Source organism: Hypomesus transpacificus, chromosome 9 (assembly GCF_021917145.1).
Source record: "Hypomesus transpacificus isolate Combined female chromosome 9, fHypTra1, whole genome shotgun sequence".
NCBI classification, from domain to species: domain Eukaryota; kingdom Metazoa; phylum Chordata; class Actinopteri; order Osmeriformes; family Osmeridae; genus Hypomesus; species Hypomesus transpacificus.
This window is the reverse complement of record NC_061068.1, coordinates 10,412,140-10,424,171: the sequence shown is the minus strand read 5'-3', so window position 1 is coordinate 10,424,171 and position 12,032 is coordinate 10,412,140. Positions and strand designations below refer to the sequence as shown.

The 12,032-nt window shown below is 42.6% G+C and overlaps 1 protein-coding gene across 3 annotated transcripts; it reads left to right on the top strand.

The window, feature by feature from the left end:
* LOC124470676 (SPRY domain-containing protein 3-like) lies at positions 1-12,012 on the top strand. 3 transcript variants are annotated; one of them, XM_047024647.1, is made up of 11 exons: positions 1-114; positions 432-566; positions 832-907; positions 2,446-2,570; positions 2,799-2,934; positions 3,051-3,239; positions 7,478-7,627; positions 9,938-9,995; positions 10,493-10,612; positions 10,730-10,863; positions 11,331-12,012. In XM_047024647.1, exons 2-11 carry the CDS (start codon positions 439-441, stop codon positions 11,463-11,465), a joined length of 1,251 nt encoding a protein of 416 aa, XP_046880603.1. In that variant the 5' UTR covers positions 1-114; positions 432-438; the 3' UTR covers positions 11,466-12,012. The 3 variants fall into 3 exon arrangements, with proteins under 3 accessions (XP_046880603.1, XP_046880602.1, XP_046880605.1); XM_047024646.1 differs by having other exon boundaries at positions 428-566; XM_047024649.1 differs by lacking the exons at positions 1-114; positions 832-907 and having other exon boundaries at positions 482-566.
* The last annotated feature ends 20 nt before the right edge of the window (positions 12,013-12,032 follow it).

Sequence of the window (12,032 nt, the reverse complement as noted above, 5' to 3'; positions counted from 1 at the left end):
TCATTAGCAAGCGCCATTCCTTATTTGTGGATTTTTTGTTTACTGAGGTTGAATTACTGTATATTTGTAAACAATGTGGCTGCTGAGAGGTTTAGATAACTGTCTAAGGCTACGGTGGGTAATATTTGGAAAATATGTGTTTAGTAGTCGTTGTCAACGTAACTCATTAAATATTCTTCACGGAGCTATCTTGAATTGAGTTAGCTACTGTAGCTAGCTAAATGCTAGCTGTGTGCGAACTGAATGTACACTGCCACTAACGTTAGCTGGCTTAGCTAGTCTTACTACAGTGAGAAGTCTCGTGCCAGTGATAATTAGTTTGGTAGCTAATTACGGGTTACCAACCACAATTGACAACTGACTTTTATCATGTGCTTTATGTTGCTGAATGTGAACTTCATGTGTGTCTTGCCTGTATGTTCGCTAGGTAGCTAAGCAATGGAAGATATCAACCTGCACTATCGCTTCCTGAACTGGAGAAGGAGGATCCGAGAGATTCGCGAGGTGCGGGCGGTCCGGTACCGTGAGCGGTTCAAAAGGATGCTGAGGGAGGGAGACATACTCAGGTGCGGAAAAACTCACGTGGTCACTGGTTATCGAGGCTGAGGAAAGTAGTTGTTACTCTCTGTGGCAAAGTTAACACTAGACTTAGCTACTGATGTTGAAGGCCTAGTACGAGAACTGGAGGATGGAACAAGAATACATTCTACCGTCTATCTTCCGCTTATCATGATTTAGTAACAATGCCATGCATATTTTACACAGAAAAAACTTGGAAAAAACTTGGAATTCAGTTTAATTTACTCTAACTGAAAAACCTTTCACTTACAGTTACCAAGGCAACTCTGATGAAGTTGATTGTTATGTTGCTCCTCGACCACTATCGAAAGGACACAGCTATTTCGAGGTAGGGTTAGGATTGAATTATGCATGACTGTGGAGGTCCCCAATTCCAGTTTTGGAAATTCAGTTTTTGTGGTTTATTTGAATTTAAATGATTTATTTTGTGTTTAACACATTGCAATAGTAAAATCAGTACTTTTGCATGTTCCCAAACATAAAACTTAAGTTACAGTGACTTACAAAGGCCCTCTCTTGTGTCCTCACTGTTGATCCCTTGCCATTGTATAATTCCTGACAGTTAAAGAGCGTTTTTCAAGAGCATCATAAGATTCCATCATGAGCCACACCCTCTTGATTAACAACAGTCTGCGCTCAAAATGCTACACAGCTGCTAAATTTAGTTGACACATGAAAGTAAAAATAGTTTGCAGACCAGCCCAGACCATGTTGTTTTTGGACCCCAATTACATTTTAACAAATGATCTGACAAATGGATCAAACATGATATTTTTCCAGTTGCAAAGTATGTGGTGTGTAACATAACTCCCCAGTTATTCATCAGTAGCTGTTTTAATATAATTCCCTCCAGACTAAATCATAAAGACAGCAGGCTCATAAAAGAGGTTCTGGGTTTTAGGAAAGCTCAGGAAAGGAGGGTTTGGCTGTACATGGTGGGATAGGGAGAGGTCTGTTGTGTTATGTTGACTGCTTGAGGGTGTGCCAAGGCAGTGAATGGGTCAAGAGGTATAGAGAAGGATTCCTGTGCCTGCCTATGGTGTTGGAGGATTAATAGGGCTGCTCAGACATTATGAATCTCTGTTTACATGCGTCCGCGTTCTTTACATTTAGTCATTTAGCAGACGCTCTTATCCAGAGCGACTTAGGGTGAAATGCCTTGCCCAGGGACACAACGTCATTTTGCACGGCCGGGAATGGAACCGGCAAACTTCTGATTGGTAGCCCAATTCCCTAACCGCTCAGCCATCTGACCCCCTAACTAAATCTGCCCCTCCCTAACTAAAAGGAAATAAACGTACTGTACTTCTCAGGAATTACACTTTTAAAATAAGTAATACATCACATTTGTTCACATTACACAACCTAAGTCCCAAATTTTATTTTTGGGGCTCATGATAATATAAAACAACATAGGTACTGGAATGTGTTTTCTCACACAGTCGAGGGACTATGTTCATTGGTAGGACTTAATGATTTCTCCTTCTACCTCTCCTTGTTCTTATTTTATATTTTACATTGTGTGAAGTATTGTTTTATAATGATTTAGACTGTGGTAAAAGTTCTACTTTTTACATATACGTTTCTTGTATGTTTATCACATGTACCTTCTTGCCACATGAAAGTCCTTGTTTGTGTAAACTTACTTGGCGAATATAGCTGATCCTTATTCAGATTCAGCATCTGTCAGGTTCTAATCTCTCCACCCAGGATTAAAGCTCCTCAGGGATGATGTCATAATGATTTGCAATTGGTGCAGGCACATGTACGTCAATCATAGGTGTCTGTTACCCTGATCAGGATATAGGAAGGGTAACTCTTCCCCCTAACAACGTTTTTAAAGTCGGGTGGTTTGTGATGTTTCAGGTGACCATCATTGACACAGGAGTGAGGGGGATGATAGCTGTTGGTATGGTGCCTCAGGGCTACAAGCTGGACCATCAGCCAGGATGGCTCCCACACTCTGTGGCCTACCATGCTGATGATGGCAAGTAGGTGTCATGTCCCTGTGCACAAAAAACACTATCAAAATGTACTAGATGAGTGTATGTTACTGTTACTTGCTATGTTCTTGCTATGTTCTTGTTCTAGTTTGCTTTTATTACTAGAGTAAGTTTATTTTGACAGGGATGTGTATGACCAGTTATGTTATTGGACCCAATGAGCTTCCCAATAGTGTGTGACTGGGAGCTCAACTTTACCTCTCCACCATATCACAGGATGTACAATGGCAACACTGTTGGACAGCAGTTTGGGCCCAAATGTAATCGTGGTGATCGTATCGGCTGTGGGATTTATCTGGATTCTTTTGAGAATGACCAGACAACTGTATTCTTCACCAAAAACGGCAAAGAAGTATAAATCCACATTTACCCCTCCTAACCTAAATAGAGTTGTATGAACAGTGCAGGCCATAAACATATGTTGGTCCATTTGAATAATACACCGTTTTTCTACGTGTTTGTATCCAGGTTGGCACAGTGGTAATCCCTGGTTCTCCGGAGGGTCTCTACCCTGCTGTGGGAATGCACTCACTGGGAGAGGAGGTACAGCTGGACCTGCAGGCTGAGTGGGGGACAGAGGAGGAGGATGGACTGATGATGGTGGACAGCCATGAGGATGAGTGGGGCCGTCTGCATGATGTCACAGTCACGGGAACTGTAAGGCAGTTTAAGACTTAACATTTGTTGTAACCATTTTCTTTCTGTGAGGCCCTTTCACTTCTGAGCAGATTTCCGAGCAGAAAGACGATATTTTATCTCGTTATTGACCATGCATAGGAAGCTGTCATGGATGTGTGTGTGTGTGTGGGGGGGTGCTTTATGCGTTCATTTTTGGATGAATGTACGTGTTTCTCTGTGTTCCAGTGTTTATGTCTGTGTTGGTAACTGCTGCCTAGAGACTTGGTGGTGTATTGCTTTAGGCACAACTAATTGTGGAAAATGTAGATAGCACAACACCTGGAACAAGCACACCTGTAGATGACCATACAGTCTATAGGTGAAAGACTGATGTCTTTACTTCACATATTTCAGAGACAGCTTGGCTTGAATTCGAAATGTTTTGTTCAACAATATTTGATAACTTGTCACATCCACTTTTCAATATGCAGGTTAGCATTCACATTTGCCTAGTGTCTTTGCAACATTAGGCCAAGATGGATGCATAACTCATCGGATGACAACTAACTTGAATATTTTGACAAAAACATCTTAATATGAATTTACATCCTTGAGGCTTTGTTAAATCTAGTTATTTAAAGTAGTTGAACATTTGTTTATCTGAATAATTCAATTGGATGTCAAAATGATCTATAAACATTCACAACAGCCACTATGGATTTCGCGAGAAATAAATATAACTAACTGATATCTTAATCACTAGCTGCATCACAGGCACTGCACTAGTGCTATGAAACAAGACACACCAGATGGTTCTCAGATAGGGGCTAAAATTCACTTAACCCCTTAACTTACTGTTAAACTAAGGGCAATGGAGCAAAGCTTGCAGACCGAGGGGGGGGCTTTCTCAGATTGAGTGTAGTGGTAAATTAGTACACAAAGCATTATTACACATGGCCTTACTACACATATATACAACCACTTTCTTCATCGTGAAGAAACAGACACCTCAATTATTTTCTCTTTGCTATTTTCTTCAAGACGATACAGATATGTCTGGAGTCACGTACACTGGCAGAGTTCTATTTAACCTTGGTTGTGCAGTAATTCAACTGTACTGTCGTCATGTAAGAGACAGGGAGGTAAAGCCTGACTAATACTGTAAAATTGACTGCCAAAGGTTAAGTTATGTTGTGGTTGATATGTGTCACAGGTTACTGTAGAACCAAAGGGGTTGGTGAGCTGGATATAGGTTAGTAGAAGGAGATTCTGGAGACTTTTTTAGTTTCTCATCCACACCAGACCTTTACTTTGTCTGTAGTTACTTATCTCTCTTTCATGTAGTTTCGTTCTTTCTCTTTTTTTCCCCTCTCTTTGTTGTTCTGACGCAGATTTATGATGACAAAGATGGGGGGGGATGGGGGGGTAAGGGTGGTCTGCCTGGCGGTATCAGCGCAAGGACTCAGAGCCCTCTGACTCAGACTAAAGACACACAAAACCTGTCTGTAAGCGGGCAAGGATTGTGTTTGGCGTCAGGGGAGTGCAGCTGAATAGCCCCGGGGCAGGCACAGCTAACCTGCATACCTCCTTCACTTTTAATTAGCTTTGACTTCCACGAATACGCCCCGGTCCCACTCCTGGGTCAAGAAAACGCCCAGAAACCTTGTCCATCATCCAGTCTCCAAACCATGCCAGCTCTCCGGTCCAGTTTGACTCTGCCAGGACCATCCCAACACAAAGACTACTGTTGTGGTTAAATGAAAGCTGTAACAGGGAGCTTGTGTACATGCCGTCATTGTGCTGTGTGTACGTGTTGGCTCTAGCGTGTATCTCCAAACCAGTGTTTGGCCTTTAAGCAGCCTGAAGCTGTTTTAAACAATTACTGTATTATAAGGTGATGAAATACCATGGTGATGTAGACACAGTGGTTTCACAGTGATTTCACAGTGGTTTCCTGTTAAGGGATGATGCAACTTTCTCGCCCACATTGCTGTGGTGTGCAGCACAGGTAGATGATTGGGTGATATGTGTATGATCTGTGTAAGATATCATGGGCTTTAAGTAATGCCTAGGAGATACATCTACACACATTGACCTGCATTCTCCTGTAACAGACACCATCTTATCTTCCATCCAAAGGTCCTCTTCCACCATCTAGAGGCCCTGGCTTTTTCTTCCCATTTGTCTCTCTGACTGCCCTTTTGGGAAACACTGCCTCAGGGTTTCACCAGTGAGACACTGGCCCACCATTATTTGTCCTGCCATGCTATATCCTCTGATGGAGCTTTGCCCACACCCTCAGGAGCTTATCAAAGGTGGTAATGATTGGGCGTTCATCAGGGACAGAAGGGATCTATCACGCCGACACGATAACCGACAGCCAGATTTATGGCCACTCATTAGAAACCTGGACAGGGCAGGTGTTATCTGCACACTTGCAGACAACTGAAAGTAAAAGAGTGTGGAACAAAGGGTGGCATTGGCAGGGATATCATCAAAATGAATAACTAATCATTTCTCATCCATTAACTTTGACTGACAGAAATGTTGAAGGATCTTTCCCATTAACGATCAAATTATAATTAACCATGATATTATGTCTTCATACAGGTTTGCAGAAGTTTCATATCGTTCACATATTTCACAGACCTTCCTGTGCACACACTCATTAGCACCTTCAAATCTATAAATGATAACCTGACATGATGTCTGTTGCCACAGGGGTGAACTTGGATGTAAACAGCTGTAGTCCCTAGCTATTGTTTTAACAGGAATGTTGTTTTCCCTCAAGAAATGTAATCTAATAGCTGTCTCGCTGAGGACAGCCAGACATGCGCACGCACGCACACACTTTGTCTTTCTCTTGTTCTCTCTCACTCTCTCTCTATATGTGTCTGTGTTTATGGGGGTTTGACACAAACTGGAGGTGGAATATTGTTCTCCTGAGTTGAAGCTTAGTTTCTTCTTACTTAAGGGGCTCTTACTGTTAGGGCAACAGGTCAACAAAATGTGTTTCCACCATTTTTAAGACATTTTTGTCATGTTAGAGATAGACCCCCCACCACCACCCCCCCCCCCCCCCCCCCCCCCCCCCCCCCCCCCCATCACCCCTCACACACACGGGCACACATGCATGCCTTTCCCCACTCATCTTGAGGATCATTGGAAGATTTAAGGATCTGTCATCACACCCACCGGATCTTGTTGACTGCTACTGGGAGGGCTAGTCTGACACACTCACATTTTCTAACCTCTATGTTAGACATCAGACATGTAGACCATGCATTTGGTCCTCAAAGAAGCAAGGATTACAACGCAGTGTTGACATAATTTATTTGTCCTGTATCATTTTTTTTTTCCAATGACAGGTGAAAATGTCAAAGGGTCAAGGAGTGGGAGAGGAAGGGGTGGGTAGCAAAATGAGCGACATGTACAGAAAAAGAGGGTTAAGCCGGTAATTGCTGTTTTAAGGAGAGGAAAGAAAAAAGGTGGTGTTGACAGATTGTCGTAAAGTAATTATAATGATAATAACTTTCCCTTGCTCTTTATTTATGCTTCATGTCTACCCTTTTCTGGCTGGGCAGAGGGAAGGGTCACACACAGTGCAGCCTGACACAAATAACACACAGCACTTGCACTAATCCTTTTCACCTCGCAAGGACTATGGCACAGTGTAAAATCTTTGTTTTTCCTCCTATTTGTTTGAGGTGGGAACCATGGTTTTTGGCAGACTGACAGCTTTTCTGTGTCAGTTGAGTGTGTCCATGATGGATCAAGTTTACTCTGAAGGAACTATCTGTTCATAAAGCTGAATGCAGTTAGCTACCAGGATATGAGCTCATGATTTAGAAACCAAATTATTTGTGGTGAGAAGTTTCAGGAGAAGACCTGAAAACTGTGTTTGTGTGTTATGTGGTATGCTGCAGAGATGGCAGAATTAAGACTTTTGGACTTTTGACTTTCTTGTTTTGTGAATGGAGGGACTCTCCAGATGTTATTCTGGGTCATTACAGACAGTGAAATTAGCATGCCCTTTTGACCATCTCAGTCAACACAATCCTTTTGTACTTTTCTCAATGGAGTTAGTCCATCACTTTATAAAAAAAACACGTGGGCCCTATCCCACCAGTCTGGTAGTCAGGCCATGCCAAGGAGAAATGATTACTTGTGTGTGCAAACTAAAAACATTTTCACATTAAATATTTTGTCATTTTTATAGTAGCCTAATTAGGCTAGAGTTGGATGGCTTCTTATTTTTTGTTGTCCCTTCCTCTCAGCTGTTGGAGTACGTGGGGAAGGGGAAGAGCATCGTGGATGTGGGCTTGGCCCAGGCTTGCCGGCCCCTCAGCACACGCTGCCACTACTATGAGTTGGAGATCACAGATGCGGGAGAGAAGTGTTACATCGCCCTGGGACTGGCACGCCGGGTAAGAACCTTCTCTCACTGGCCTATAGTAGAAGCACATTGTGAACAAAAGCACCATCATTTTTGTGACCAAGTGTCAGTCTCTGCTTGACACTGGCATGACATTGCACAAGCTATGAATAAATACAAATACAAGTTGGTCGATTGTCCAGTCTTAAGTCTTCCCTTCCAACCCTTCTGCATTCCCTCACTGTTTCCAGTCTGAGTGATGGATGGATTTCCCCAAAAGGGAAAAAGCGAACAACAGAATAAATATTGTCTCATTTGAACCCCTTGTTTGGTTTTCCATAGAAAACCCTAGCAGCCCCATTTACATCTAACCTATCATGTCTGCATGGTAGCACTTTAAGTCAGTGTGGAAAATTATTTTTCTCTTATTCTCTGTTCTACACTATACTATACTGTTACCCTAACAATCAGCACACATAGATAATAAATATTATTGTGAAAATACTCACGCAAAGATGTTGACAAGTAATCTTTCTGAGTCCTGGTCATGTAAAATAAGTAGTTTCCATCTACACTACACTGTATGTAGAACGTGTTTGGCTCCTCAGGCTATGCCAGATATGGTTGATGTATAAATTAATTTAGACTCATTCCATCTGCATCTCGTCATAATAGATGACAGCGATTAACAGATCTCTGTTGTGGAAATAAGTACCATCCATCTACCAGAGAAAGGACTGTCATATGAATATCATATGAATGTTTCCACAACACAGAGACATTGCACCAGATTTGGCAGCCTGGATTTAATCAACAAGGAATCTCCACATTCTGTTCTATGTCAATAACAGAGCTGTGACTTTTAAATACTTTAGATACTTTGTCTGGGATTTTATTAGATTCAAATTCTAGTCAAGGCATTTCACATCTCAACTTCTGTTTATGTCTTGTGTGCATGCAAATATTTCATATATCTTAGCTTTTTTAACATTTGACTCTGAAGGAGCAATAATTATTAGTTACGTTCCTCACACTCCATGGTTATCCTGTTTGGTTCACACCTCTCTCTCTTCTCTCTACCCTATACGCGTGTGTGTGCATGTGGGTGTGTGGTGGGGTGTGTGTGTGTGTGGGGGGGGGGGGGGGGGGTGCGCAGGAGGAAAGAGCCCTGGGGGTACACAGGGACAGAGAATAGAACTCTGTTATTTCATTGATTGTTTTCTGGGAATTGTTTTGTAAAGTAGCCTGTGGTTTCAGGGAACTCTCATTGCCGTGTTGAAGTCAACCAATGACATTTCCATGAAACATTCACAACAAAAGCCTTCATCATTTAAGTGAACCTGCCACTCCAACCCGCCAATGACAGCACATCGCAGTCAACTTTGACTGCTTTGTGATTGGATAATGAAGTGATTATGAACTGCATTCCTTTGTTCGTTTTAATCTCCCCGTCCTTCATTCCATGTTTTAGTTTCCTTGTCTCCGGTTTGACATTTTTTCACTTTCATCATACTCCTATTCTGTCCATCTGTCTCCATATCCCTCTTGCCTCTACTTCTTCTCACCTGACTGTCCTGAGCCCCTCCCTGTCTCTATCTCCATCAGCCTGCCTGTAATGGGATGTGGTCATAAGGGCTTACATTGTCTGGTACAAAGGCACTCCCTCTGGGAGTTAGCATTGACACTCACCTGACAGTTCCACAGTATGCCTTTGTTATAGCACACCACGAAGAACAGTACCAGCATACAGGCCAGTGCTGCTGTTAGCGCAGTGCAGGTGACACCATTCCCAGGTGATGTTACTCCGGCAGATAACCATCAGTGTTCAGAGAAAGCTGTTTCATCAACGTAGACAGATAACGTGCTACAGCTAGCTAAACTTTCCCTCCTAACAACTAGTTAAAAGTGTATAAATATAGTAGACTCAGAAAAGCAACTAACTATGGGGTTGGGAAAAGACATATCTTCTTTAATAATCTGATGTGTCAGCTGCCTTCCAGAGATAAATGTTAAGGTGTATAAAGGCACTGGAAACGGGTGTCTTGCTCACATGGATTTACTAGAGAAGAAAGCCCTTTATCTGCCCTGTTTGACTTGAGGTTTCTCAGCTAATGGACAGGGTGCATCCTGGGACAGTACCTACCTATTAAGTATGACTCATCGTCAGATGTTATCAGGAACAGTCATGGGCCTTTCATAGAAACCCCTCTGTTTGATTGCTTCACCCTGGGCTTTATGACTATGTAGTCTATGCAGGACTGATAAAAGACCAGAAAGATTCCTGGAACTATTGTTGCATAGCTAACACACACACAAACCCCTATTGGTTTTTCACTGACTGTGATGACCTTTTCTGAGGTAGGACTACCCCAAGAACAGACACCCGGGCTGGAGCAGGGGCTCTATAGCCTACCATGCAGGTGAGTGTCTGTTCTATTCCTGTGTGGTCTGCATGTATCATTTCAGTTTAGCCAATTATGACTCTGCATGACATACTGTAGTCGTGTGAATGGTTGGTAACCTCTTTTTTTAACAGAAGGCAATGAAAAGTTCTGTGTGTGGAGGGGAAGCATGTTTGTGTTTGCAGTATGCTCACAGTATCCCATAGATAATAAAGGCCATATAAAGTAAAACACTAAGCCACTAACAGAGGAAAATGCATTCTCTGTCTCATTCCTAAGGATTGTGTTGCTCTTGGCTAGCCTATTTAGTGATACAAGGAGAGGGTAACAGAGACATTGCCCAACTCAAACACATATACAATAGGGTAAGACTCCTAGTGGAATTGCCCAACTCAAACATGTATGGTGTCTCAACCCACCCCACCATCCCCAATCATCCTCTGGTTTGTCTAAAGATAAGGCTGGATGCCGGACGTTTTGGAGAATTGACTCTCCTGTTTCTGAACCTCTCTCAGATGATGGGAAGATGTTCCAGGGGAGTGGGGTAGGAGACCCCTTTGGTCCTCGCTGTTTAGAAGGAGACGTGATGGGCTGTGGGATCATGTTTCCCCGAGACTACATCCTGGACAGCGGAGGTGAGGGGCCCGTCATCATGGAACAAACATCACAAATGCTATTGGTTGAGACTGATCAGTTCCTAAGTTTCTGTTGCCCCTCTGTCCTGTCTGTGTGCCTGACTGTTGCTCCCTCAGATGACAGTGATGATGGGGAGCCGGAGGTGCGGCCCAAGCAGCGTCGGGTTCACAACGACCTGTACATGAATGACGAAGATCAAGAGGAGGATGGAGAGGAGCTGGAACCTGAGCTGGAGGGGCGGAAGGTCACGGTGAGAAAAGCCTTACCAGAAGTTTTGTATACTGTTTATATTGTTGCCATGCCAACTGCAACCTAACCCCTTTGTGGTGGCAAGGACAAGGCTAACCATGTCTAGAGTAACTTCTTATGAAATGTTTGTCTTTGTACATCTTCTCATTTGGTGATATACTATTACTTAGATTTTTAGCACTTTTGGTAAAAAGTTTGAAAACCTACTTATCTTTCTACAATGAGAACCCTATTGAAAATATGTTCTGTGCATTTATGGCTGCAATTTTTCGCTGTCCTTTCTCTGTGCATGGATTAAATGTCTCATTATTATGTCAAATTTAAGAGGGTCATAAGGGGTGTCACCCTGTATGTCGGTGTGCAAGAGCTATAAGGTATATCATAGCTTCTTTTACGGTGCAGAGGTATGGTTTCAAAGGTTCCCATAAGGTTCTTTGTGAACACTGTCGCCTCCTGGTGTCTGCACAGGTGTTCTTCACCCGAAACGGGAAGGTGGTGGGACGGAGAGAGGTGGCTGTTCCAGCAGGGGGGTTCTATCCCACCATCGGCATGATGAGCACGGGGGAGAAGGTCAGAGTGGACCTACACCCCCTCAGCGGCTGAACAAAGCAGAAGAGACAACGAGAGAAGAAAGGAGAGATGGAGTCGCCTTGCCACCGCTAGTCTTATTAGGTGGACTATGTTTTGAGAGTGGTCAAATTCAAGACTGGAACCTTAACCAGTAGCAAAGAAGGGTGACTCAGGTATATGCCAAAATCAAAATGACTGTATAAACTACGATGCTGTTTAATGGGTATTTTCTAAAACTATGATGATGCCATATCCTTTTATCTCATGCACTTTATACATATAATGTCATAATGCACTACTGGCATTTGAGAAGCTTTTGTTTTGCATGTTTAGACTCCATTTCATGATTTTGTTTGGCAGTTTACATTGAACATTTCTCCACCTGTTTTGATGAATCACCTTTCATAATTGTTTTTTAAAAGGGAAGTTCTTAAACTTCAAGTACTTGATTTCATATTGTTAGTTATCAACGTTAAGCACCATTGATTAGAATGTACTGTATGTGTCAGTCATCTCTAAATTATGCATCCTTGTGCAATCTTTCAAAGCCTAAATAAAAGGTTTCAATGTATTTCTATCAGAGTAGCATGTTGTTGTTCA

What these genes read in the sequence shown, in the direction of transcription:
- LOC124470676 (XM_047024647.1), top strand. Translation starts at nt 439, where the DNA reads ATGGAAGATATCAACCTGCACTATCGCTTCCTGAACTGGAGAAGGAGG. An exon ending in AAGGACACAGCTATTTCGAG is followed by an intron (nt 908 to 2,445) that starts GTAGGGTTAGGA and finishes GTGATGTTTCAG; the next exon opens with GTGACCATCATTGACACAGG. An exon ending in CTCTATAGCCTACCATGCAG is followed by an intron (nt 9,996 to 10,492) that starts GTGAGTGTCTGT and finishes AACCTCTCTCAG; the next exon opens with ATGATGGGAAGATGTTCCAG.